The following is a 27,516-nucleotide window of genomic DNA, read 5'->3' as shown; positions in this document are numbered from 1 at the left end:
TAAAGGTCCCATTTTACGTTCGTTTTCAGACTCACACTTGTGTTTACGTGCTACGTTATTTCTCTCACACTGTCCACTCAGCTCTGATTGGTCAGCTCTCACAGGCCTGAGGAGGCTCCGCCCACTTCGTTTCTCTGTCTTAGCTAATGGTTGACACAGTTTGAAGCTTGATTTTAGCTTAGTTTATGAAAATACTTCACAACTTTTCACTTTTCAAGCACAAAATGACTCATCCACCATTTTTCAGCTCAGCAACTCGTTATTTTTGACTATTACTGTATAGTTACTCTACTGACAGCTAGTTTAAGGCCACAGCTCTGATACAGATTTAGCATTTAGATATTTTTACAGTATCTAAAAAGCACACAGAGCTGCTTTATGATCAGAAAAGACAGCAAATCTTACCTTCTAGACCTTTAATTTGAAGGAAAAATGGAGGCAGAAAGGGGAAAGGATTAATTATTTGTTGTAAACCTCCAAAAGTTTACAGATTCAACTTCAATCCAAAAACTTTATTTTTAAAGAAGACTTTGAAGGCGTTTTGTTTTTAGTTCTTTTCCTTCAGTGTTTTATAGGTTCTTGTGCAAGTACTTAGGTGAAATCTCCTCTTTCCCACAGAAAACACTGCTCCTGAAACGCCTCGTCAGTGGTCCCACCTTTAATTCAGCGACGCAACATGTCACACATTTGCATAATTTATTCCTTTCATCTAGTTCGGCATGTAGGAATTGATTCAGCACAGCCACACTGTTGTTGTTGTTGTTGTTGTTGTTGTTGTTGTTGTTGTTGTTGTTGTTGTTGTTAGTGGTGCCTGCTCAGGCGTCTGAGAGCTGACCAATCAGAGCAGACCGGGTGTTCAGGAGGGTTCTAGAGACAGGAGCTGAAACAGAGGTGGATACAGATGCTGTTGTGTTTTTGAGCATTAAGCAAGTAAACCTATTCTAGTCGTAACCCAAAATAAAAATGAAGAGCCTCTAACCTCTCTCTGTGATACAAAGTCGCCATGTTTTCCAAATTAGTCTTGTGGTTATAAAGCTGGCAAAACTACCAAGATAATAAACCTGATTGATCCTTTAAATCTTCGCATGCTTGAACCTGAAAATCTTCAATTTAAATTCCTCACATAAATCAATCAGGGTAGGAAGCAGTCCACTCAGAAGAAAAAAAAATAAAAATCGCAGCCTCAGGTGTTTTATCTTTAAATGCATCGTGATAAATACATTTGAGTTGTAGCTTTAATAGTCATTGACGGCGAGCCCCTGCTGGTGAACTGATGATTACCTCCATCAGTCCATCATTCTGACTCTCTGGCAATGCTCATGTCAAAACCCATTTCTGCCCCCCCATCCTGCTTATCATTCACGCCTCCTCTGGGTTGGACCGTCTCGCCGGCATCAAAGACCCCTAAATGGACTCCAGGCTCGGGAGCGATGCGTCTTCATCTCTGCTGCTTCACACTCCAGAAAATAGGCTAATCGCCAAAAACCAGCGCTCCAACCCCCCTGCTAATCTTCTAGAAGGCTCACATTTACTTTAGAGCTCTGGCACCTGTCTTATCTGAGGAGAGAAGGGGTGCAGTGAAATCTGGTTTAACCTCTTGGCCTCCAACCATAAATCAGAGTGAATCTTTTAACATTTTAACATGAAACCGTAAATGCAGGAGAAGAGCGGGAAACAAGACGGCGGCGGATGTTTCCCCCTGCGGGCTCGTTCTCTTTTAATTGAAAGGTCAGCCCCTGAAATCAAAGTTCAGGCTGTTCCTGTACTATGCGGATGGAATATGTGTCTTAACCGCCATTTAAGACGCTGTAACGATCCTCCACGCAGGACGATATCTTCAACAGCTCCTAATGGTTTGAACAGCTGACCCGCTGTATCGGCTGACACCCTCCCTCGTCGCCTCGCCGTCGCTGTAAACAGAGGAGATTCCTGCAGCCGACGCTCCCTCAAGTGGCAACACATAATAAGTCGCTCCTCATGAGCGTTATCACCATGTCGGCCGCTGATTTTCCTTCTTTCCCTCCTTCAGGCTGCAGTAAATGTTGCTGTGAGCTCCGACGGCTCACTGAAGCCCCCAAGTGGATGGAAGAGGAAACATCCACTGCAGCTCAGAGATACAAGTGTTTCTACATATTGTTAACATGATCTTTGTTGGTTGTTTTTATCCGATTCCTGATAGGAAAAAATGTATTAATTTTAAAATGTGCAACTTGGCTCTGATGCATGAGCGTCTCCAAAGTAATTAAAAATAACTGCAGTGGAGTAAAAGAAGAATATCCGCCTCCAAGATGAAGTGATGTGGATGTATAAAGTAGCAGAAAATGGAAATGAGTGAAGTAAAAGTACCTCAAACTATATCTGAGATGAATGAAACACTTCAGCTCATATAATGTCTATAAAACACTGAGTATATTACAGACAGACTGTTTAAACCCCCTGAATGTTTTTGTTTCCACTCACGGCATAAAGTCACTGTCCCGTGTTATCAGACTGTCGTTAACCATTTCCCTTGTTTACTATAGAGGGCTTTGCCTCATTATAAACCTCATGCAACTGATCAAGACCACTTTTAGTACAAAATGGATTAAAGTATATGGAAAATAACTTTTCTGTTTTTTTTTTTTTTACATTAAAAAGTGGCATAATGCAAAAAATCTGGGATTTAAAGGGTTAAAATCCTGAAAATGAATGAATATTTGGACATTTTTTATTAGAACTGATGTTGACTGACCCAGTGGGAGTTAAAAATAATATTTTTTGTACAAAGTGTGTTCTGAGTAACTTCATATTTGTATTTTCTCTCAGCTGCCTGAGAATTAAAGGAGCGATATGTAAGAATTGGGCCACCTGTCGAATTTATTCTCCAAACAAATAAGGAGCAGCACTGACCACAGCTGATGCCTACATTACCCACAATGCAACTTAGCCACTGAGTGACATCATCATAATTTCTCAGACTACATGCAGCTTCTTCTGGAGCCACAAAAAAAAGGGTCACGCCACCATTTTTTTACGCATTAAGCAGCAAATAAACGAGGAACGTGCCAGTAAAGCGAAAACTGCTGACGATCTATTCGAGCTGAACCTCATCGAGCTGCTGTCGGCCTCATTCTTCACCTTTAAACCCAAAATAACAAAACACTCTGACGACCGGAGCTGGTTCTCAAGTAAAGATCAGCGTGAGAATCTGCAGACTGTGTGTTCTCATTTTATTGTGTTTAATGAAAAAAAAAAAAAAAAGCTAAAACTAAACTCAGAGCTCAGCTTTGTGCGCCGGAATACACACGAGTCCTCTTCCATCAAGCCACACACGCCAAATAAAATGCATTTAAATAAGACAACTCATGCTTTCAGTTCGAGTCTCTTCCTCGTGTTTGACTCAAATCATCTTCAGCTGGTCTTCAGCCTCTTCGTCTCTACGTCGCGTGTCGCCTCCTCCTCCTCCTCCTCCTCCTCCTCCTCTCTCTGGTCTCTCTTGGCAGCTCGGCTCGCGTCGCTCGTCTTTCCCTCGTAGTCCACCTCCAAGCTGCTTCCTGCCAGATTCCTCAGCTCCCTCTTGTCTCGCCGCTCCTCCATCTCGCCGATCTCCTCGGCGAATAGGGTTTTTAGCACCGGAATGAGCCTGGGGAGGATTTTAAGGTCCCCAAAGCGAATCTGAGCAAAATAAAAAAAAAAAAAAAGAGGAAATGGTCAAGTGGCTGCAGCGTGTCTGAGTCAGAACTCCTGGAGGAGACAGAATCTTATCTTCCAGCAGCTTCACGTCTGAAAGGGGAGAAATCTTTTTAAACACTTCAGGAGGGAGGAAATAAAACATAAAGCTGCAGTCTGAAGGTCTCACAGAAACCAGACTTCACAACACGGAAACATTCAGAGTTTCTTCAGTTTCAGCTGGTTTCTGCCGACTGTCAGAGAAGAAACATCTGAATACTTTCTGCTTTTTTAAACTGATGCCATACGTGTCTATACATCCTTGTTCTTATTCATGTGGTGTCGGATGTGAAGCACTCTGAACCGAGGAGCTGATTAAACGAGTCGTCCGACACTCTGATTCATTTTGTTCTGGTCACTTTGACTCAACATCATTACTGTTTTAGAGCGAGTAAATAACTGGGTGCAATTAAATGTGCTTCAATTAAACAAAAGACGAGACAGAACTCATTAAACTCAAGAAAAAATGAACCTTTTATTTGTATTTTATCTGTTTTTTTCTAAACCTCATTTATTCTGGTTTTAATTTCTTGTCTTGTCTGAAAAAACTAAACTGAGAAGGATGTGAAAAAGGACAAACAGGTCAGAGTCGCTCCGTGTTGTTAAGTTAACAACTTACAATTATGTGAAAAGACGGTTTAATATTTCAAGGAGATGAAACAAACTGAACGAAGCTCAGTCGAGGTTCACTAGTTTTATTTCTGAAGCTTTAACCTGAATCTCTCGGTCTTTATCATCATTTTAAATCACTGTTGTTTTGTTTTACTTCCAATTATTAGGTTGGAATACAAATTATTCAGGCGCGTCTGCAGAGTTTTATGTAAATTATTGTTACTTCAAGCCATTTTTTTTTCAGTCCTGGTGTCTTTTAATCAGCCTGATGCAGGACTCTGTCTTCACCTCCTCAGTGTTTCTCCTTCAGTTGTTTGTTTGACACCAAATAAATGAGCGTCACCCGTCACTGATCTCTGCTGTATAAATAAATGTTGATTGATTTATCGAACTGGGGTCGTTTTGACCAATTAACATCCTCCGCTGGATGATTTGTAACGTTTGCTGCTCAGTAATTTACGCTCTCTGGAACAACAAACACTCGGGGGAGAATTTATGACGCCAGAGTAAACAGAAAAGTTCATCCAGGATATTTTATTCTTCTATTTATCATTTATTCCTTTCAAATACAGATGAATGTGTGGAGTGATTGATCACCGCCTTTTAGACACGTGATACAGACACGTTATGTTGTTTTTAAAAGATAAACAAGAGATTTATACCGAGAATCAGTGTTGAACAACCTGAGATGTCTGTTGTAACTGTGTAAAAATCACACAGACCAGATAAACACTTTGCCTTTTCAGAGGACAGCTGTCGAGAGCTTTTTAAAACCCTCTCAGCAGCGTTTGAGACGAACATACTCACTCTCATGTGGTCGAACGATATCCCGACCCTGTCAGTGAAGTCTTCACTGAACAGAGGGATCTTGGCGTAGCGCTGGCTGAAGTGGTTCAGCATGATGAACTCGGCGTTCATCCTCATGCCGATGCCGATGGCCTGGGAGGTGGTGCTGTCAGAACCCGGGAGCATAAAGTCAAGATTTGTGTTACTCTGCTCTCCGAGGGGAAACTTTCAGCAGGAATATTGTTTTCTGCGCACGTAAAAGATGCTTTGTGAAGACGGCTTCTCACTCCGACACCGTAAAAAAGGTGCCAGAAATCGAAGTCAATATGTGTGGAGGTGTAAAGAAATTTAACAATGCACTCGAAAATAACTGCAAAACAGCCAATAAAGTGCTTTTGTTGGCTGCTGCATTTTCTATTTCTTTTTTTTTTTCTTTTTTAAACGCTGAAGCTCGTTTGTGCCGCTTTTAATCACCTGTGTCTTTTCTCCACAGCCTCCTCCTCCATCCCGTCCTCCAGCGTCGCCTCGTGGATCAGTAACGTTGCATTCTTTCCTAAATCAAAAGAAAAAATAAATTTAAAAAAAAAGGCAGAATGAGAGGCCTGAATCACAGACGAGCACTTACAGCCCTCTCAGTGTCCCCGCAGGAAAAATCAATCAGGTCATCGGCGTAATCGAGAATCGGCACGCCCCGTTTGTCCGCCGAGTCCGGGCCATCTATAATGAACCGGCGTGGGGATATACTCGCCGTCTCGGGGAGGCTTTGCTTGGACAGAATCCAGTCAAGCAATTTAAGAAGAGTCAATGAAGTGGGATCCCGCAGGAACCATTAGAAGAGCCCGCCTGCCAGCTCCGAGAGTGATCGAAAGCATTAAGAAATATCGGATAAATTATTCAGAACGGGTGGTGTAGTCGAGACGACCTTATATGAATCTCTGTAATATTGAAAGCTTGAACGCTCAATTTGCTATTACCTACAGGGTGTGTGTGTGTGTGTGTGTGTGTGTGTGTGTGTGTGTGTGTGTGTGTGTGGACACACACTCCAGTGAAACGTGGACTTTAATCATCGTGAGTGCTACTAACCGATGTGTACGAAGGCATCGCAGGGCATCGTGTCGCCGGAGAACGCCAGTTTCCATCCTGACTGATGAACGAAGCTGCAGGCGAAGGCGTTCTTACAGTGACGCACAATGCACGTCTCAAACTAAAACACACACACACACACACACAAAAGTCATGAGTAACTTTAAAAACTCCACAGGGTGTTTGGTGTTAAAGGACGCTCAGAGAGCTGCGGACCTTCTTCAGGTTGTTCTTCTTCAGCAGCACATTGATGAGCGACTTCGTCCTCTCTGTCGGAGGCTCGGCTCCTTCGCACAGAGATCTGTTGGGGATGAAGCTGAAAACACAAAACAGACGACGTCAAGCACACACACACGTAGCTGCTGCCTCTCTGACAGTAACTACAGATTTTATCTGAACAGTCAGAGGTGGAAAGAAACTTCACAGCTTCTGCTTCAGCACAGTTAATGCTGTTTACCCCCCAAATCATTTATCTCCTGTTGATATTATTAACATATAAATCAAATATTCAAAGATGTTATGTTACTCTGTGAACTGCTAATTCTTCCTACTTTTCACTGGCTGTTAATATCACAATCAGTGGTTTCATTTCATGGTTGGAAGCTTTAGGTGTGATACCTAAACTCAGGAAAGTCAGGAGAAGGAGTCAGAATTCGGATTTATCCTCTGACTTGGTTTGCTGATTGAGGTCGGACTAATAATCCTGCAGTGTTTTACTAACAGTACAGATGAGAGAAGTGAACTTTCTTCTCTCTTCTCCCATTAATCATCTGAGAACTCCTCAGACTCACGTTATGACCCGCTGGAGAGGCTCAGACTTGGGCTGCAACTACGTTTTTTGTTCTATAAAATGTCTATAAAGTTAAATTAGATTTACATTATTTTTTAAGCTGAGCACACACACACACACACACACACTCACACCGATGTGTATCTGTAGCGAGGCGCTAAAATACACAAATAAAATCGTCTGGACTGTGTTGTGCGTCCACGTACTTGATGTGGTCCAGGATCTCCTCGCAGTACTCGTGGTACTGGTTGAGCCAGGTCAAGATCCCGGGCGGACCCACCAGGTAGACGGGACTGAACAGCTTCTTCATCACTGCCTGAAAGATAAAATGTTTTGTATTTAAGGAACATTTATTTTTTATTTAGTCATCATTTACTTCATCGTTCCTTCAACACACCAGAGCTCTTCTCCTCTCGTACAGGATCATCAGCAGCCCCTGAAACGAGACGATGTTCAGAAGCAGCTCACTTGATATCTAATCTTTCTTTTATCAAACACCAACATTGTTTGTGTATTATCGCTGCTCACTGTGTGGTGGTCGGCGTGCATGTGAGAGACAAAGATGGTTGAGATCTTGGACAGAACTTGGTCCACGTTTTCTCCGTAGAGTCTGCAGAGCTGCCCGAACGTCCCCTCGCCACAGTCCAACAGCACCGACTGACTCGGGCTGCAGGCGGGAGGAGAGGAAACCGTGAGCGCCGAAAAAAAACACACTTCTTGTTTGAGCAAAATGTTGACAGAAAGTGATTTCTGTGTGCAAACCAACGATACACATCGTTATTTATTAAAAGCGCTTCAGGTTTTTTTCTGGATCTCTGGACCTCTTTATCTCTGCTGGACTTCATCAGCTCCTGTTGTTTTGGGTGAAACGCTCTTCAAACCTCAGTTTAAAATTCTAGTGAAGATGTCGACATTTCAATAATAGAACAGGTACAGAAGACGCTAACAATAAACTCAGCTGTCAGGTTGTTAGATACACCGTGTTCAAACTAATGCAATCTCATGTAACAGCGCTGCAATGAATCCTTAAAAAAAAAAAGGGGCCCAGCGGAGCCGTTTCCTTGTAAACAAAAAGTGAGATTTGCGATCAGAGTTCCCATTTTTAAACGCGCCGAGTGTGTTCTTGAGGTTTAATAAAGATGAACGAGCTTCCTTCCTCATTAAACGTTTCATTTTTCAGAAGGTTGACTCTTCTCTTCTTCACTTCTCCGCCTCTCCGGTGCATCTCAGCAACCGGCAGATCAGTGGTAACTTCGTGCAACCATCACGTCAGGAAGTGTGCGTCATTGTGGTGCGAAGCCAAACGAAACTGCTGAGCAGCTTTTAGTGCGAGTTTTTAATGTTCTCGGTTCGACTGTGTGAGCAGTTTGTGGTGCTGTCGGGATGTTACATCATTTTGTCCGTCGCAATAAAGAGATAAAACAAAGCGTGCGGGCAACACCTGAAGTGAAACAAGAAGTTAAGAACAGGAAGTCGATTATTTTACAGACTTTTTTTTAAGACTTTCCTCCAGAGAACAACGTTCACTGCAGTTTACTGTCGACTGTCCAGATGATGAGTCGTAACATTCATCAACTCCTGATTCATTTTTCTATCATTATGTTTGTCACAGACTGCAGCTCATACTGTGTAAAATGTTTTTAAGTGATGATAAATCAAAAAACAAACACTGAACTACAGGAGCTGAGTTGTCGTCCACTTTTAAAAACTGAGGATTCGTACCTGATGTTTACTAAAGTGCCGCTGACGTTTCTGATCTTCATCGGAAGAGACGATCCTGTTCCCACGAAAACCACCTCAGGATACTTTTCTCCTCGTCCTGCAGGAAAGAAACATATTCACACCAGTAAACTTATTGATCGACTGAGCTAATCCAGACAAAAACAGACAATCAGCACATTATTGTTAATGAGCAGCTTCCACTGAAGTTTTCAAATGAAGCTTCAAATGTCTCTCATCATATTTTTACGACACAAATTTAAAGCAAAATGATGTAGAAAACTGCATTTTGTGTGATTTGGTGCCCCCCACTGTCATAAATACAAATCGCTGGTCTGGAACTGATTTAGAAGCTGATGTTTGAGGGTAAAAAAGTGACATAATGTTGCTTTAAATTGGACAATAACGTCGCTGAGGAAACGTCCACTTTAAAGACAGAAACATTCTGTTCTGGTGTTTCTCACCATGAGGTCCCGCCGCAGCGTCGGAGGAGCAGATCTTCCTGCACTCGTCCACTTCTTCCAGAAAGTTTGGGACCTCTGAAGCCTCTTTCACAAACTCCTCCGTGTTGCAGGAGGGGATGCAGTCTCTAACGAATCAAACACAAGAGTGAGGACGACACACACCACTGACCCGCAAAAAAAAAAATCACTGCCGGAGAAAAAAAACACAGGGAGTCTTTTTTATTTCTCTCCAACACATCTGACCTTCAGGCGCCTCGACAGTACTTGACAAAAAACCGTGCAGAAGAAAAACCCTGACACATATAAGACGAGGTTAAAAAGAAGAAAGAGGAAGCAAGCGGCTGAGAGCAACGGCCCGTCCCAGATTGTTTTCTGTGACAAGGCAGCGCTGCGAGCTGCGGAGTAATGGCGGCTAAATTGGGGGGATTGAAGGACAAACTAACCTTTGCCACTCCATTACAGGTCTGAGCTGGAACTTGAGGAGACACTCGCCTCTGACGTTGGGGATGTGCAGGGCGGCCTGGAGCTCCTGGGGAACACACACACACACACACACACACACACACACACACACACACACACACACACACACACACACACACACACACACACACACACACACACACACACACACACACACACACACACACACAAAAACAAGTTGTTTTTGATGTTTTCTTATAACTACTCTTCATGCAGCGTTCTTCATTCGTCACTTCATGAACTCTGCCTCTGAGACAAAGTAGAAATAAAGTTCCTGAGAGCCGCTGCATGAAAAACTGGGATGAAAACAAAAAACTCTGACGGGTTTACTGTGCTGAGAAAACTTATTCTATATCAGAGGAGTCGTGATTTTCTATTCTAGAGCCAAAATCAAACTAAATCAGCTTTTAAATTTAATTAAATCAGAGGCAGGATCGGTGATACTCGACACGTCCACACACTCATCCTGTGCAGGAAGACGATCAGCTGACAGCAGCCGAGATGATGAGTTATTTATTTTACAGAGATCCTCGTGATTTGTTTTTTTCAGTAGGAGGGTTCACTCCGGACAGATTTGAGAAACCAGACTAATAAACAAACTGTTTATTTATTGTTGAATCTCTGAACTCTATTATTTGTTTATCCTAACTGAAGCGCTCGTTATATGTTTTGATTACTATTCAAGTTTTCTACATTTCTAAATATACATATATATTTTTTTTGTTTGTGACCCAAACCTGCAAACCAACACAAGGATGGATTCAAGCTGCTGGTGTAAAATACCGCTTTGTTTTATAAAGAAGAATTTCAAAATATATGAGAATGAAAATGTTTAAAGTAAAATTTGAATCGTGTCACAATTTCAATTCTCATGAGATGTAATCTTTTCTACATTTATACTTTTACGACACAGCTGTCAGCGCTGGAAAAAAATGTTGAAGTAGAAAATCGAATTGTGGATTTGCAGATTTTTGACGCCCCTAATAATATCCTTCATGTGGAACGAAGAAGAACGTTATAGCAGCAATACACTCGATTACTTTCATTATCTATTAATCTGCTGGTTTATCGTCCAATGATGACATGACAAAATATCTGAATTCTGAAAAATGATGAAGAGTTTTTAGTTTTTTTTAACTTTTTAGTTAAAACTGTATGTAGTTGGTCTGCTCAGACCAGCAGAATACCTTTGAGCTGCAGGAATGGAGTTGTGGGAAGATCTCGGGGTGAATCATGTTCAGCTGAGCCTGAATCTTGTGGCTTCTGATGTTGTGGAACGTGTTGACGTGTTCGTTGAGGATCAGGTGTTCTGTTGTGGATGGAAACCTGCAGAAACACAAAAAGAAAAACTCTCAGCGTGTTCGACTGGATGTTTAAATTAGCAGGATTCTTTATGGAGTCTGGGTTCTCAGAGTGGGAGAATTCAAACCTCTCCATCCACTTCTTGTATTCATCTGTGTTCAGAACCGAGTCTGGAGTCATGTGGACGACCAGAACCACAGGATCCTCCGAGCCTCCGGTTTGGTATCTGGACGACAGAATGAATTTAAATATATTTTCTTGCATACATTCAGTTTAGATTATGCGAGAAAGACGGATAATCGAACCTCCTCAGCTGCCGGTTGTTGCAAACAGATTCGACAAACTCCTCGGACGGACACTCGACGACAACAAAGACTGGTCCGGGGTCGGTGGGAGTGCAAACCTGCTCGGGTCGGATCTAAAACAGAAGCGGTGTCAGTTCAGACGGTTCAGAGCTGCAGCCTGATAACAGACGTGGTATCAGCCAAGAGCATCTTTATACGTCACCTCTCTCCCCTCGTACGTGACGGTTCTCCCGCTCTTCAGAGCCGTTACGAGCGGGCCGATCGCTGCTGTGCCTCTGAGGGGACAAAAGGTTTTGTAACAGTTTGAGTTCTGATCTCAAGTTCTGCAAGATTGTGATAGGAACGATTCTCATTTTATACTGGAGACTAAACGATGAGTTGCTGCCTTAATTTCGAGAATCACACGATTCATTTTCTGCCTTCTGGTACATTTTGCTGCATTAATTTGTGCATTTTCAATTTATGGTGAAGCAGTAAGTTAAAATAAAAGTCCTCTGCGACTTTAATGTGTTTATTTTGAGGACAAATGTCTTAATCTGCAAATATTTCTTCATAATCAATCGATTAATCTTTTGCACGGTTCCCTGGTGCCCAAAGTGACGTCTTTAGGACGCTTCTTTGGTCCAACCAACAGTCCACAACACAAAAACACACACACATTTCAGAGGCTTAAACCAGTAAATGTTTTACATGATTAAACAATTATTAAAGCAATAGTTGGCAGCGATCAATCGACTTGTTGTTGCAGCTCTGCTTTGAACATTTTCTCCCACAGAAACAGAAACACAATCAACTCAAACTCAGAGAAATAAAACTATGTTAGTAGAAGAAGAAGGACGAGGAAGAAGCATCATCTGATTATAACAACAAATACCTGATTGTTTGATTTGTAATAAAAATCCACTCACACAGGTAAACCCAGCTCCTTGGCTTGAAGCACTAAGAAATTCCCTTTCTTGGGGTGAAGCTGCAAACATTAAAAGCAGAGAAGAAGAAAGTAAAAAAAACACAAACATCCTTCATGTGTTCATCGTATTTCTCAGAGATGACAACATGTTGAAAGCGTCTCACCTTACATATGAAGGAAACCGCCAGAGACGGATCTCTGGTTACACCTCGTCTTTCACCTACAAGACAAGAGATGATAAGAACACGGCGTTTGTTTCTAATAATCAAAGGTGGTTCTGACAGGTGGATCTCACGACTCACCTGGACTTCCTGTGTGGCTGTTACTGCAGGTGTCGTCCATCCCGGTGGAGGCGGGACCTTGAGGCGGGCTGCTCCTGCCCGACCTGGGGGATCCGTTTCTGCTTCTCGACTGAGCTGAAGAGTGAAGACAGAAAAGAGTCGGTGAAACTCAAACAGCAGAAAAAAAAAAGTCTAAAAACCTGAGCACGAATGTTTGAACTCACCAAATATGGGCACTTGATAAACGGTCATGGTGTCGTCTGAATACGCCTCCTCAGTGTACGGTCGCACAGCTGGAAGAGAATCACACAGTCAGCGTCTCATGATACTGAAGTCATTCAGAAAATAATACAGTCACACCGTGAAAGTTACACATACACAGCTTGATCGTGTCCAGTGGCCCAGAAAATGACTTGATGGCCTTCAGATAGTTCTCCTTCGATGAAGAAAAAGAAGAAGAAGAAGAAGAAGAAGAGACAGTCAGTGTAAAGTGAATAAATGTTCGATAAAACACAGTCACAGTGTGTGTCGGCGTCTCTCACCAGCTGTGGAGGTCCAGACAGGACACACTCTGGAACACCAGTGTCCCTCAGCGTTAAAAGCATCCCTGCAGAGGAAACAACAACACAGTGAATCAAATATGTTCAGTTCAAACATAACAAATTATATCAATTCATTAAAATCATCTCCAGCAGCTGCTTCACCTCCAAAAACAAACCTGTGTGTGAAGCTACATTCAGCAGGAGAAGAAGAATACGAAGACAAAGAAGAAGAAAAAGACAAAGAAGGAGAAGAAAACTGCAAACTAATAAGAAGACTGCAAACAAAGAGGAAGAAGAAGAAGAAGAAGACAGCAACAGGAGACAGCGTTCCCTCAATAAATAAAACTTTGACATAAATGAATAAATGACGGATGAATATCATTGTAACGTGGATTCATTTTGTGATGTTTTACTCCTCTGAGAACAGATTTATATGTTCAGCCATCTTTTTCAATTTAAACCTCCAACTAACTGTGAAGAGGAAGTGCTTCTTCCCATCAATCCTCTCTCCAGGCTCTTATTTCTAATGAATACACTTCACGCAGTTAAAAAACACATGAGGTGGAACGATCTTCTATAAGTCTGTTAATTAATCCATAACTTCTATAAATTTAGAGTGACGGCCTGTAACTGATGGAATTAATAAAAGTTTTCACTGACCTGATAAACCTCCCACGTTCTGCCAGCTCATTCTGGTCAGGAAGATGCTGTCCAGCTGAGTCGCTTTAAGTCTGTCGGAAGGGAAACACGAGAGGTATTAAAAGTTCTCCGTCTTTGTCGTCAGATGACTCGGCTGATATCTGAGTTTGCACAGTGAGAACGATCAGAGCAGCTTACTTGTGTTCCTGCATGAGTCTCTGCGTTCCTTCACCACAGTTGAACAGATATCTGCAGCAGAGAGGAGGAAGGGTGTAATCGTTGGCGTGTACATTATCGTTGGATCTGTTTTTTTTGTTCGTCTGTAACAGGCGGAAAATGTGAAACTACAGAAGGACGAGTTCACTCCTCACACAGACGACTACTGAGCAGTGATTCAGCACCTTTTTAAGAGTTTTTAATTGACTTTTTTCAAAACTAAGTTGTTGTTTTCAAGGTTATCTCAGGTTGGGATCCTATTTAATATGGACAAGTACATAGGAAATAATCTAGTTTTAATTTTAAGCACAAAGCAGCAAATTTAAGCACTTTTTACGCACTTTCAAGGTGCATTTTCGAGCTTTTCCAGCACCTTGGGATGAGATATGATGCATTTTGCAATATAAACCTGCCTCTTTAATCATTTCATAAACTATCTGTTGTTCGGTGACCCCCAAAACGTACACATGTTTAGATAAAGAGATCAAGAGATCAGCTTTTCAGTCGGGTTGAGATTGTTTTCATGTAAGTTAAATAGGTAAATTCATGCTGTTTCAGGTACTTTATCATAAATCCAGGCACTTTAAAAACCTTGACAAACCCATGTTAAAATTAATTTTCAAGGACTTCACCTTGAACCTCGAGTGTGAGAAGTTTCACCACTAGAGGTCAGAAAAAACAAGATGTAAGATGCTTCTTTAAGAAACCACACAGTCATGTGTCATGATTATTTACAGTCAGTACTTTGTAGCTTTAGGTTTGGTGTGACAGGTGGGTGACAGGCAGCCCTTCCGACCGGAAGTAATCAGATACGTGAGTATATTTACCTGTTGAACTCGGAGAAGACGTACAGTGACGCAGTGTTGTCCCTGCTCCCCGCTCCGACCACCTGCAGGTACACGGTGGACGGTCCGTGGAGATCCCGCTTCTTCCCCCGGTTCTCTTTGGTCTTCACCCGCCGCAGCGGCTCCCTCTGCCTGGCCTTATTCAGACCCGGCCGCATCTCCGGGTTGTTGTTGTTACTAACAGAGGCCATTGTTCGGACACACTGAAACACAGTCCGCGGGGAACGAGAGTCACAGCGAGCGGCGGCCGGCGGCGCAGCAGCGGAGAGAGATCCGCATTTAACCAACAGGAATGTGAAGGACTTCAGCCTCAAACGGACCGCATTCATAATAAACACGTCGCCTAGCAATTAAAATATAATCAGCGACGGTTAATTACATGTCAAACCGATCAGTTAAAGCTCGTTTATACATTTCCAAATACGCGTTTTTCAAAGATTTGATTACCTAAGTGTTGCTAGGTGCTCATTCAGCAGGACTTTGACACATGTGACACTTCTTCCGGCATCTAATGATGACGTAATGAGACGCTTGCCGCTCATTGGTGCGTGGGATCGTCTTGCAGGACTATGGACCAATCACAGCGGCTTCGCGAGACAGGGAGGCGGGGATAAAACTACTCATTAAAGGGGGCTTCAACAGCAACAAACTACTACAAAATAAAAGACCTCAAATATTATAAATACGCAGCACTTCTACAGCAATTTAACCATCAAGTAACCCTAAAAATATATGCTTATATTAAGTTAGAAGAGTGTATAAATAGCAGTATAAATGTTTTGTACTGTATAAATACATAAATATTAAAGAAATATAGGCCTGTATTCCACTTTATACACATTAAATTGTCATTTTGTTATTCTTATGTCCAAATACAAAGACACAAACATTGTCTTTATATGTACAGTTTAACAGAACTCATATATAGCCGCTATATATTTGTAAAAAATAATAATAATTATATATATATATAATCTTTCATAACCTATGCTTTATTTTAAATCCATTTCTAATGTACAGTCCCTAAACCTGTATGAATAAAACATTTTTTGTTGTCATATCTCCTTTAAAATATTATGTTACAGTGCTACAATGCTATGAATTATTATAAAAATAATATATGGATTATTGCAGGCTGGATCCTCTGTGACTACACATGACTATGACTATGTAGCTCAGAGAATATTATAGATCCAAGATGAAACTGACAGGAGATGGGAGAGACAGAGAGAACAGATGCAAATATACACCCTTTTAAATTAATATATCCTCAGCCAAATGTCGGTCTGTCTTACTGTCGAGTGCCTCATCACACAGGTGTTTTTTCTTTATCGTTATATTGCAGGTCACCTTCATTATATTCTGTACGAACACAGAAACGTACCTGATACTCTCACGTTCAGAAAAGAGACACAACACACTTTCTCTTTCTTTCTTTATTCATATATCAGCATATAGTCCAGTGCACGGTGAGGACGGCAGCCTCTCAGCACTGACTGGACTGCAGGTCTAACATGATTCTGACCACCAACACTTTTTAAACTGCTTTTATACCCAGAGAAGCAAAGTTCCATTAAGATACCAAACACAATGCTTTCAGTTACGTACATGGAAGAGGTGGGACAATTCACAAAGAGCATGATTCCAGTATGCTGAAGAAGAATCTCCAAATCAAAGACTCCACATGATTTTGGTTCTATAAATACAAGTTCCAGGTTATTTTCTTTGTTGCTGTTTTTTTTGTTGTTGTCTTAAATCACTTTACTAACCACTGAGATGCGTCCATGATTGATTGATTCAGCTGCTATTATACTTACATGACTGTGCGTTCGGTGTGTGTGTTTGTGCACAAGAGAGAAACAGAAGTGTTTAACGTTGATATATTATACAGACATGACTGAAATTAACACCACTTTAAGTGCAAATGGTGTTTTTTTTTCTTTTTTTTCAGGCTTTACAATTCTCTTTTAACACTGCAATAAGGGAACCAAGCAAATTTACACGAGGATTTGTTTTCTTTAAGTTGTTGTCTTTTTTTGTTGTTTTTTTATTGTTTTTTTAAATGTCTCTATTGTTGCAGACTGGTGTTTATTTATTGATGCATTTACTGTGTTGTTCTGCTATCAGTCCATATACATCGGTGAGCTGGGAGACGCTGGCATCTGATCCAGGAGCCTGCAGACATAACCGGCGACGTCCACCGAGCGCTCCTCGTACATCTGGATGAACGGATCTTTCTGGAGTGGTGAAAGAAGATTTATGCGTCAGTACAAACTCAAAAAAACGTAATGTAAGGATGAAAAAAAGTCTGCAGACAGGCCAGTGTGAACTCACCAGTAGCTCTTTGTACTTTGGCCTTTTTGACTCGTCCTTTGTAAGGCTTGAAAAGAGATGAAACAAGCAAAGTGTTAAAAAGAGAAGGAGGCAGTTCAGCTGCTTGTCCACCAGGGGGCAGAAGAGCAAACAGATTTTTCATTTTAATAAATCTGTCATCATGCTGCAGAATGTTTCCTTACCACAAGTTGACAAAGGAGATGAATTTGGGAGAGAAGCGTCTCTCCTCAGAGTTGCTGAGCTGCGGCGGGTCTCCTCTCACCACCTGGGTCAGCTGGTCGAACACACTGTTCCACTTCGGGTAGGGAAACCGTCCTGTAGCCAGCTCGTACTGAAACACACGATATACGTAGGACATGAGGAGGGCAAACAAATTATCAAAGCCGTTTTAATCATTTACTTACAATCAACTGATGGTTAATCTCATGATATTGTAGCTAGGTGTGAGGGACCGCAGATGAAAGTACTTACATTAATTTAATTTTGATTCTGTTAATTTGTTTGGTTCAACCGTCTGTGTCGAGCTGCGACTCACCAGTGTGATTCCCAAACTCCAGACATCTGAGCGGACGTCGTAGCCTTGCCTGGACGCGCTGGGGTCTATCCGCTCGGGCTGCAAAACGAAAACAGGCAACAGATTAAAACGTTGGTTCTGAAACAACAAGCAAATAAAAAAAAAAATCAAAAGAACAATAATCCAAGTTTTTATGCAGGAAAGAGAGACACATCCACCAAAATGTTCTTTCTTCTTTCTGCTGTGAGTTTTGTTGACCAGCAGATGTCACTGTGTGTGTGTGTGTGTGTGTGTGTGTGTGTGTGTGTGTGTGTGTGTGTTTGTGTTTGTGTTTGTGTTTGTGTTTGTGTGAGTGTTTGTTGAATTTTTGCTCTGAAGCTTCAAATCTTTTCTCTGCATTCACGTGTTCAGTTCTGGATGGTGCATGGTTTCCATGTCACAGTCTCTGTTCGTCCGAATCGAATGAGCATCAAATGAGTTTTCCAGCAGCAGCGTGTTTGTATTGATTTAAATTCAAACACTGTGTTACATGATCATCCACATCTCACTGTTGTATTCTGCATGTGCTACCTTTATTTTCATGAATGCTAATGCTGTTTCACCATTGCCAACCAGGAATAAAAACCAGATAATTCAAAAACTTATCCAACAGGAGGGCGTACAGTTTGTGTGTTGGGGAGGCAAATTCTCAAATTGCAAAGGGAAAATTTGAGATTAAACTGGCTGATAAAAAGAAAAAAATCCTAGGTGGCATAAAGCTTCATCTGCACATCAGAAGAAACTCTAAATTTCTTTTCATGAGTCAGATTTGGAGTTTAAAGATGTAAAAAGTGTTTAATATTCAGTCATGTGGGGACCTAAAATGTTTCTGAAGCAGATGTTAAAACATAAATCCATGGCTGCAGAGAAAACCTGAGCAGCTCATCACCGCTGGGCATGTTTTCACCTGCTCATGCAGATGCCATCAGCTCTCACATTAAGTGGCATGTTCCCTCATTCCTGCCTCTCAGGGCTGCAGCGAGGCTCTGCATGCCTTACAGGACCGCTTCTGCCAACTCTGTCACTCCCAGCCTCCCCACAAACCACGCAAGAGACGCGGTAACAAGGTGTGTCGAACGCTGCAGAAACCTCCTGCTGCTGTGCAGAGAGAAGAGAAGGAAGCACCTCGTTGGCCCATTTACAGGCCTGATTTAGATGCTGATGTCACCCAGCAGAGCGGGACAGTCTGTGCTGCAGCACTGATGGTTTATAGAGCAGCAGCTGACTGCTGCAGAGAGCCCGAGTCACATCTGCCAACACTGGAAGTGTTTAGTCTCCACAATCACAGCAAATAAACTGTCTGACATATTAACAGGACTGGAGAGGAAACAATTAGAAGACTATTTTTATAATCTATTAACTGTTTGGCGTGATGTGCTCAGTAAAAGTTCCAGCTTCCTTAATGTGAGGATTTCAATCGTTTCCATCTCTTATCATAATAAACTGAACGCATCTGGCTTCTTAATCACTCCTAAAACAAAATGAGCAACTAGAAAATCTAGACTTCAGGCTCTGGAAACTTCTGACCGGCACGCGTTTTCATTTTCTGAAAGTTTAAAGACTAAATGAGTCCTCGTTTCATCAGAATCATGAAGGTGATCAATGGCTGCAGCCATAAATAATATAACAGTTCACATCAGTTAATGTCAACTTTAATGACCACGTTCCTCACCCCTCCTCTCTCAACCTGCACCAAACCTCTGTGTATTTTCACTCAATTTGACCTGTTTGTATACTGTTCAAAACTCCAGCATTCAAAATGTAACTTAACATAAAATGACAGTGATGGAGTTTTGTTGCATTCTGCTATATCTAAAAAATGAAAAAAAAAACCATAAATACTAAACTGCTCAATGACTAAGAAAGCAACATTTGCCGCAGATGTTAAACACCGTCATCGAGTGCAGAAGCTGCTGCTGTGACCGCAAAGAGCTGTGATTAAGAGCCGCAGCCTCCTGCGAAACCTGAACTCCACATGCATCCGACACCTGAATGTGACCTGAGGCAAACAGCATGTTGTCTGCAACAACATATCCAAACAATAAGTCAGGGCTCTCCAGCTGTACTGAGGTCAGTTTTTTTCTACGTCATTAAGTGATCAAACACCTGGAGAGAGTGCCAGCTGGAAACAAGAAACGGGAGCGGAGATTCCTGCGGCGTGAGCTCACAGCCGTGGGAAGCTCCGGAGTGACTTCTTCAAACGCCGACATGAATGAAACCCCTGCCTCGGCCTTCCAGTGTGTGTGTGTGTGTGTGTGTGTGTGTGTGTGTGTGTGTGTGTGTGGTGGAGTGCCGCTGGGTCGTGATTGTGCCTCACCAAATTTAGAATGGAAACTGCTGTGGAGAGAGGAGGAGGAGGAGGAGGAGGAGGAGGAGGAGGGGAGCGGGAGTATGCCCCCAGCTGACGTAACCCCCCCGACAGAAAATAACCTGGAGTGATGACGACGTGGTGAGATCACCTGTCTGAACTGCCAACGATCTGCAGCTCTTTAGTTATGTTATACACACACATCACACACACACACACACACACAGGCTGCTCACAAGACATGCTCTCAGTATCAGGCAGTACAGAGAGGGACCATAAATCGATTGTCTAGTTATTTTATTGTCCGAAAATGCTGATCAGCTTCTAAAATGTGAGGATTGTGAGGCATAATTATTAAATCCTTATTTATCATTGTTGGAAGGGTCTAAAAAAAAGCCTGGAAAGGAAAGCAATCTGCACCGTCGACTGCACCTTTAAAAAAAAGGTCAGAAACATCTTGATGGAATCTCTCAAACAGGTCTGAGTCACAGACAAGTCACCCGTTCTGTTCGTCGGCACCGTTTAAACGAGCGACACAATAAACTGCTGTCGATGTGTCACCTGTCCTGATTCATACACACCGGGCTTTTTGTCAGAACTGAGGGCTCCTGCACTCTCTGTTCTGTCCAAGGACTTGCACTGCACAGAGTTTTAGATGCTTCACATCTTTAGACCTAAAATTCAGATTTTAGGGTCGCGGCTCTCTCATCACTAAACACGTAGTGAACATCATTTAACCACGAGCTGAGAGTCACTTACTGCCATGTATGGTCTGCAGCCTGCGTCTCTGGTTTTGGCGATGGAGTCCACCAGCTGACCGCTGATGCCAAAGTCACACAGCTTTATGTTGCCGTTCCTGTCCAGGAGGATGTTTGACGGCTTAATGTCTGAGGAGGAGGAGTGAACAGAGGCAGCTGATGAAAAGACTGAATCCGAAGGTTTATGATAAGATCAGCAAAGCGCCTGTTGTTCTCTTACCCCTGTGTATTATTTTCAAGTTTTCTTTTAAGTGGTTAAGTGCCTTCACAGTCTGGAAAACACAGAGAAGCGTTTAGTAACAGGAGTCGACAGATTAGCCTCTTTATTTTGAAAAAGCGGGACAGTTTGAACTCACAGCTAATGTTATTTTTCCTAATATTTCTTCTGGAATCACGTCGTCTAACGAGCAATATACAAATTTGTAAAATTTGTCTAACGAGGTAGCCATAAGTTCCATACAAATCCAACAGTCGCCCTGAAACACAAGAGATTCACACGTTAGACATAAAACAAAAGAAATCAGTTTGTGAATGAGCAGCAGAGACGTGAGTTACCTCTCTGAACAGAGCGCCATAAAACTGCACGATGTAGGGACAGTCACTACTCCTCATGACCACGTCTAAGTCCATCAGCAGCTGCTTCTGCTCCTTCTCATCCACTGTTGACCGAATCCTCTGTGAAGGAAACACAACACACCTTATAATCAGAGACACGTAGGTAACATGAAGTCTGGTTGACAAATAGAAGGTTACCCTTTAATCTGCATCTGAATATCTACATATTAAAAAAGTAAATCACCTTCACCGCCATGATCTTGTTACTCGGCTTGTGCACCATCTTATTGACGGATCCGTAAGCCCCGCGGCCGATCTCGCCCAAATCTTTGAGATCCTCGGCCGTGAAGTCCCAGTGCTGCTCCGGGGAGAGCTTCAACTTTCCTGATGACTCGATACTGTGTGTTCTCAGCCTCTCTCTAACAGAAGCACAAGGGGATGAGAGCTGGTACATACTCAGAAACAAGCCTAACATATAAGTGTTGTAGCCCTGGGTCACTCACATGTGCGGGTTCTGGAAGGGCGGCCCGGCCGTGTTCAGTGTGAATCTAGTCGTGGGTTTGATCGGGGGGTTGGCAAAGTTCAGCTTCAGGGCTTTGCGTTTACCTGAGCAGGAAAAGAAACAGTCATGTGATCAGATCTTAAATGAAGCAACCCATGCTGAGGATTGAGCAACACCAGAAGCATGAAAAGTCAGACTGATCAGAAAAACAACACAAACCATGAGAAGACAACGGAGGAGACGAGAGGTAAATTCATCCAAATGTGCTCAAATTTGTGGATGTCATGCTTTCAGAGAACGAGGGGATGAAAAGTGCATCACTGTCGCTAAATACATCAACATATATACTCACCTACGAGCCTGTCGCCAAATCTCAGGAAAAGACCAAACTAACAGTGAATGTGGTGAAATTAGTCAAAACAAACGTTCTGTTTCCTCCTGATTGATACAAACTGCGGTGAGCAGCTGTTCAGGGACTAATACTGAGACATTAAACAACATAACACACCGGATGTTTAGTGTGTCATCGATCTATATACGGAGGATCTGTTCAGACTGTGGCAACAAATGTCCTTGTAAAAGCACAATAAATAATCTATTAACTTCCTGGTTACGCAGCTCTTTTTTAAATTGCTTTTCTCGGCTCAATAGAAGTTTTACAAATGTGAAAACCACGATGATTAAAAAAATGCATAACAACAGAAAGTGTGATAATCGAGCTTGTTTGCAGTCTGATGTGTCCCGTCGACAGTTTTGCAGACGGCTCCTTTATTCTGGGAAGAATGCTTTGAGGGAATATTTTGCTGCGATACCTTTTGAATAATTCACTGATGGTTTTGGTCTTTTCGTGGGATTTCTCAGCTATAAGATAATGTAGAATAAGACCTTTTAACACTTCTTGCTCTCATACTGTACATTACTCCTCATTTCACAGAGTACTGGGTGCTAAACAATGGCTAATACCACTTATTGTTATACAGAGACTCTGTAAATTTGACTCTACACCAATTACAAAGCTTACAGTTGCAGTCTTGCTATTAAATTTAGAAAAATTACTCATTATATTTGCAAACTGCAACGTTTCAATACCTCTAGCATTCTTCCTGCCCCACCTTAAACTCATATTATCTGTATCAGTCATACAACAGATCGTCTAACTCTTACATTTGATGCAGAGACAGAAACATGCTGCTACACTTCCCAACACCTACGTAACATTCACAGTGTGCACACACACACACAAACTCACAGATGAAAAAATGAGATAAAGGGAAAAGAAAAAACACGTAATACATGACATGCTTCTCAAGGCCAACTGCTTTGATTTCACCTTCAAATGGTAGGAAAGCGCTCCACGCTCGCTCCACCCAGAAACACCACAAGAATGTGTGCGCCTGAATTCCAATCGGCTTGAACGGAAAACAGCGCTTGAAATGACAAATCTGGAGTGTGTGTACCTTGTCTCGACAAGCAAGTGCTATGCTGAGGTGCACCCATGCCAAAAAAACAAAAAAAAAAACAAAAAAAAAACAGGTAATGTGACAACACCACAGGCAATACTTTGGCTTGTTAGTCACACACTGAGAAACCAGTGAAGTAGAGCTTCCATTACAGGGTTTTTAGATTAATTCATGTTAAGATCTGTTTTTTTTCTTCAGGTGTGAGAGCTCTTCTATCACACTGAGGAATAAAAATGGATGGAGGATCTTGTGCCAAAATTCAAATGGAAGCTCTGAGTTTTAGGCTTGTGCCGATGAGGACAAACACACCTTCCCCCAAACTGTTTCACACGAAGATGCAACATGAATGAACTACCTGCTTTTTATTAAAGGTCCCATATTAAGCTCATTCTCAGGCTCATGCTTTGTTTTTTATCGATCGTTTACACATTTACATGTTTTAATGTTCGAAAAAACATTGTTTTTCCATACTGCGCATGGCTGCAGCACCTCGATTCACCTTCTGTCTGACCGCTCCTGTCTCTTTAAAGCCCCCTCCTCTGCTGTGATTGGTCAGCTCTCACATGCCTGAGCAGACACAGCCCCGACGTGTTTTCATATATGAGAGCAGCCAATCTAGGGAATTTGCCTTTGTGGCATATCTTCGCCCCATTTCAGGTAAAAGCAGACCCTCTAATTTGTCTTTGCCAATGTAATAACATAAAATAAGAATACCATTTTGTTTTTATAACCAGTGGGAGCCAAAACCTCTTGACTACAATGGCAAACAATCATGCTAAGTTATTCTTGACCTACATGAGACAAAAGTAGAACATGTAGGTTGTAGCCCCACTTACATAGCTTTATACTGTTTCATTATCAGAAGATAAGTCAGCTCAATTTATGTGAATTATCAAGATTTAAACACTCGGCTCCTGGCAGTCGTTTGAGTGGTGAGGCTCTTCAACCAAACTCCATTCTGAAAGTAGAGGATTTATGTATCGGAGTATAAATTGTACCATCTTGAGGACTCTTTTCTGATCAGCATCCATCTACAGGCACAATCTGCACACTGTGTTTCTACTCAGTAATGTCATTAAAGGGTAACTGCACCAATTTTACACATTAAAGTGTGTTTACAGGTTTGGAGCTGCACTAATGAATATGTTGATAAAAGTAGGTTAAAGCTGTCTGTGGCTCCAGAGGAAGCTGCATGTAATCTGATAACTTGCACTCCGGTGATGTCACTCTGGCTAAGTTGCATTGTGGGTAATGCAGGCGCCAGGTTTAGAAAAGAAAGAGGGATGCTTGGATGGTGATATCTATGGTTTGATCGATCATATCATTTGTTTTAAAACTGTCCATAATGAGTCAAACAGTGTTATCAGACCCTTTCACTGGGGATTGAGCATTTTCACACTTTTACGGTATTTATTCAGCACCTAGACATGCTTCAAAATCAAAAAGACATGGAAATCTAACTCTCTACAATATGGGACCTTTAAATTTCCTCACTGAACAAATACAAGTTCTGCTGTCTGACAACCTGCAGCTTGTTACCTGAGACAGTCATATAAAACAGTGAACTGTTAGCTACCGGCACAAGCCTACGTGCACCCATCAGAAGTCTTGACTTGGATTAGTTGAGAGCAGCAGGACAGACTCCCCCATACCAGACTGTCAGGCGGAAACAAAGGGATGAGAACTGTTGGTGCTGAAGCAAAAGAGGTTTGGCTTACTTGGGGGAGCTCCAGACAGGTTTATCTGAAACCCTAGAGGTGAGAAGACAGCTTTTATTTTCTTCATATTTCACCTTTCAGTTTGCCAGCTTGTTAAGTCGTCTTGTTAGTCAGACTTGATGTTATGTCACCTCCCTTAAATCACCTCTTCCTGCTATTAAAAAAAGGTGTCATTTCACCCAACAGAACAGGACTAATCCTGCAGGTTTAGGGTTGACAAGTAATCACAGAAATTGGCCTTGCTTTGCAAACATAATGAGAGTTTGTCACAGGTTAATCATATGGAGGGTAATGCATCAGCATGCACACGCAACTACAAGAGTATGATAAGGGTATGGCACGTGTCAGTCAGTGAAACAAATAGAGGGGAGAAAACATATTACAGCTTTATAAACATTTTCTCGGAACATCTCACCATCAGTCAGCATCATGTCAGGAGTTAGGAATCATTAGTTAGCAGCATTAAGGTAAGAAGGTGAGATATGGTGAGGGAAATGTGAACGAGAGCACAGGATTACACAACAGGGCCTGACAAATTAAGATTATTAAATCAAATAAATCTGAGCATTAAAGGCCTGGATTATTATTACTGTTAGGATTAATTACAGCACTATCTTGTTCTTTATAAAGAGGTGAAGCAGACATATTAACGTAACATGCATCTCAGTCATAAATCCAATTTTACAGATCAATCAAAGCATCAAATGAAAGAGAAATCAAGGATCAACTCATTATAAAAATACTATATTTCATCATCATCATCGTTCACAATATTTAAATGTCTAATAAAGCATTATATTAAATCTGGTGATAATGCTTCACAGAACTTAATTAACTGGATTTCTAAGTCATTTATGAAGTAAATCAAAATGTGTAGCTACCTGTTTCACTCTGACATCTCCAGCAGGTGTTGGACTCTGAAATTAAAATGAGACAGTGTTTGTACAGAAAGCAGAACATTACAATGGTTCAGATGTTTAAGTTGCAAAGGATGGAGCAGCTTCAGGATCCACTTTGCATTGAATCCCACACAAGCTTACCATCAAATGTATCAGTTCAATTTGGTTTTGCATCTTTGCACACTCAATGTTACAAGACTTCATATCATTTATTTATTGTGAGGGTGTTTTGGTAAATTCGGCATATTTAACAAGAACGTGGCTCTCATTCCAGGGAAGCAGAGTCAGCTGTAATTCTATGGAAGAAGAATGAGCTCTAATTTGGGATGAACAGACGTCATGAATGTCAAGGCAGCTGTGATTCAAATACACGATGAATCACTGATGAAAAAATGCGGAATACTTTATCTTAACGGTGTGTTACATCTTAACAAAAAAGATATATTAATTGCCCTCTACATTAAATGCAGCTGTGATTGCAATATATAATTCCCGATTTTTTTAACGGAGTTTGGCGAGATTTTCCACCCCAAGCATGACAGATCAGAATGCAACGGGGATACAAAAATGTCAAAATGGTAGCAGGGACTATAAATGCGTTTGGTTTGACACAAGATAATCATCCTGTTTCCGATTGATTTACTATTAACGATCTATTCGCTCCTCTGGAGGAAGATACCGGTCCGCTCCCTTGGGAATCGTTTTTTTCAGCCCTGGGAGTAGCCTGAGCCTCCCACGGCTAGCCCTGCTAACATTAACCTTCACTGCAGCAGAATGTGAGCTCCCAGCTACACGCTCGTATTTTCCCCATTAACTCCACTTACCCTGCATGCTGCTCATGGTCGTGATGTGCTGAGACTGGGACTGGTGGTGGTGGTTCGCTGCAGATCCGGCGTTATTGCTGCTGTTGTGGCTGCTAGGTGTTGTTGAGTTGTTAGGACTGGGAGTCGCCATTGTTGTGTGTTTGAATTCCATCAGCAGCACCGGGCTGCAATGCAGATATACACGGAGAGCAACTTCACCCTTCCCTCCCTGCCACACTAATTATTCCTGCCTCACTAACGGCAACTTCAGGCCGCAGAACCAGCGGCTAGCGGCTGTTAAATACTTCACGACACGTTAAGTTGTTAGGATAGTTAAAATGTTCCGGGCTACGTTAAAAGCTACCTGTGTAGTAACGTTAACAAAAACAAACATCCAGCTAGGCTAAGCTAACTAAGCTGGCTAGCAGTATTACTAGCCAAGAAGCTTTACGACCCGCAATCAGCTGACCAACTGACACTGACATGTCAACACCGCCCACAGCCGCCCCAAGCTAGCGCCGTTAGCCGAGCTAACACCGGATGTTATGTAGCGGTCGTTTCAAAATAAAACAGGAACATGTTAGCCAATGCATATTCAAGGACATTTGTATAGTTCATGAAACATCTACATCATCAGAAAGATCAGTAATAACCAAAAAACACTGGGGTCTCGACTGTAGTGATGCACGAGAGAATATTACAACAAATAAGTGTTTTAGTGATAGATAGATAAATGTTAGCTGTGATGTAAATGATTTGATGCATGGTGTTTGTTGTGTGTACAGTAATGTGACAAAGATAAATGTTCTGCCCTTGAGAGACAATAAAGTGAGTCATTCTATTATATTACTGTGTGGTATATTTGTCTCTGCATTCTTAAAGCCAGTGATAAGTATAAAAGAATGTGACATACCATACAGGAATCGTATGTAGATTTATCTTGC

The 27,516-nt window shown here is 41.8% G+C and overlaps 2 protein-coding genes across 7 annotated transcripts; both read right to left on the bottom strand.

The window, feature by feature from the left end:
* Positions 1-3,194: 3,194 nt before the first annotated feature.
* On the bottom strand, positions 3,195-15,179 carry elac2 (elaC ribonuclease Z 2). 4 transcript variants are annotated; one of them, XM_037089724.1, is made up of 24 exons: positions 14,665-15,178; positions 13,820-13,870; positions 13,643-13,713; positions 12,983-13,047; positions 12,819-12,876; positions 12,665-12,733; positions 12,462-12,575; positions 12,324-12,379; positions 12,161-12,219; positions 11,455-11,527; positions 11,253-11,365; positions 11,075-11,173; positions 10,833-10,971; positions 9,606-9,691; positions 9,163-9,287; positions 8,702-8,798; positions 7,508-7,646; positions 7,377-7,415; positions 7,186-7,295; positions 6,406-6,505; positions 6,190-6,310; positions 5,581-5,659; positions 5,128-5,272; positions 3,195-3,654 (listed from the first exon to the last, which is right to left on the bottom strand). In XM_037089724.1, exons 1-24 carry the CDS (start codon positions 15,009-15,011, stop codon positions 3,391-3,393), a joined length of 2,619 nt encoding a protein of 872 aa, XP_036945619.1. In that variant the 5' UTR covers positions 15,012-15,178; the 3' UTR covers positions 3,195-3,390. The 4 variants fall into 4 exon arrangements, 2 of the variants coding, with proteins under 2 accessions (XP_036945619.1, XP_036945620.1); XR_005072986.1 differs by lacking the exon at positions 3,195-3,654 and adding an exon at positions 5,732-5,956 and having other exon boundaries at positions 5,235-5,272; positions 14,665-15,179; XR_005072987.1 differs by lacking the exon at positions 3,195-3,654 and adding an exon at positions 5,732-5,949 and having other exon boundaries at positions 5,235-5,272.
* A 921-nt stretch (positions 15,180-16,100) lies between these two features.
* On the bottom strand, positions 16,101-27,102 carry map2k4a (mitogen-activated protein kinase kinase 4a). 3 transcript variants are annotated; one of them, XM_037089431.1, is made up of 13 exons: positions 26,594-27,101; positions 25,752-25,787; positions 24,871-24,903; positions 21,694-21,796; positions 21,435-21,609; positions 21,191-21,310; positions 20,992-21,111; positions 20,856-20,907; positions 20,637-20,764; positions 17,552-17,629; positions 17,199-17,347; positions 17,017-17,062; positions 16,101-16,919 (listed from the first exon to the last, which is right to left on the bottom strand). In XM_037089431.1, exons 1-13 carry the CDS (start codon positions 26,742-26,744, stop codon positions 16,806-16,808), a joined length of 1,305 nt encoding a protein of 434 aa, XP_036945326.1. In that variant the 5' UTR covers positions 26,745-27,101; the 3' UTR covers positions 16,101-16,805. The 3 variants fall into 3 exon arrangements, with proteins under 3 accessions (XP_036945326.1, XP_036945328.1, XP_036945327.1); XM_037089433.1 differs by lacking the exon at positions 24,871-24,903 and having other exon boundaries at positions 21,694-21,784; positions 26,594-27,102; XM_037089432.1 differs by lacking the exon at positions 24,871-24,903.
* Positions 27,103-27,516: the final 414 nt, after the last annotated feature.

Source organism: Acanthopagrus latus, chromosome 23, assembly GCF_904848185.1.
Source record: "Acanthopagrus latus isolate v.2019 chromosome 23, fAcaLat1.1, whole genome shotgun sequence".
In the NCBI taxonomy this organism is placed as follows: domain Eukaryota; kingdom Metazoa; phylum Chordata; class Actinopteri; order Spariformes; family Sparidae; genus Acanthopagrus; species Acanthopagrus latus.
Note: the sequence above shows the minus strand (reverse complement) of the source record. Positions and strands in the feature narration are given on the sequence as shown.

Coding starts and splice junctions, on each gene's coding strand:
- map2k4a (XM_037089431.1), bottom strand. CDS start 26,744: ATGGAATTCAAACACACAACAATGGCGACTCCCAGTCCTAACAACTCA. Junction 25,788..26,593: donor GACCATGAGCAGCATGCAGG/GTAAGTGGAGTT, acceptor TTTTAATTTCAG/AGTCCAACACCTGCTGGAGA. Junction 21,112..21,190: donor ATGGCGCTCTGTTCAGAGAG/GTAACTCACGTC, acceptor CTTGTGTTTCAG/GGCGACTGTTGGATTTGTAT.
- elac2 (XM_037089724.1), bottom strand. CDS start 15,011: ATGAATGCGGTCCGTTTGAGGCTGAAGTCCTTCACATTCCTGTTGGTT. Junction 12,877..12,982: donor TGTCTGGACCTCCACAGCTG/GTGAGAGACGCC, acceptor TCTTCATCGAAG/GAGAACTATCTGAAGGCCAT. Junction 7,416..7,507: donor TGCACGCCGACCACCACACA/GTGAGCAGCGAT, acceptor GTCTCGTTTCAG/GGGCTGCTGATGATCCTGTA.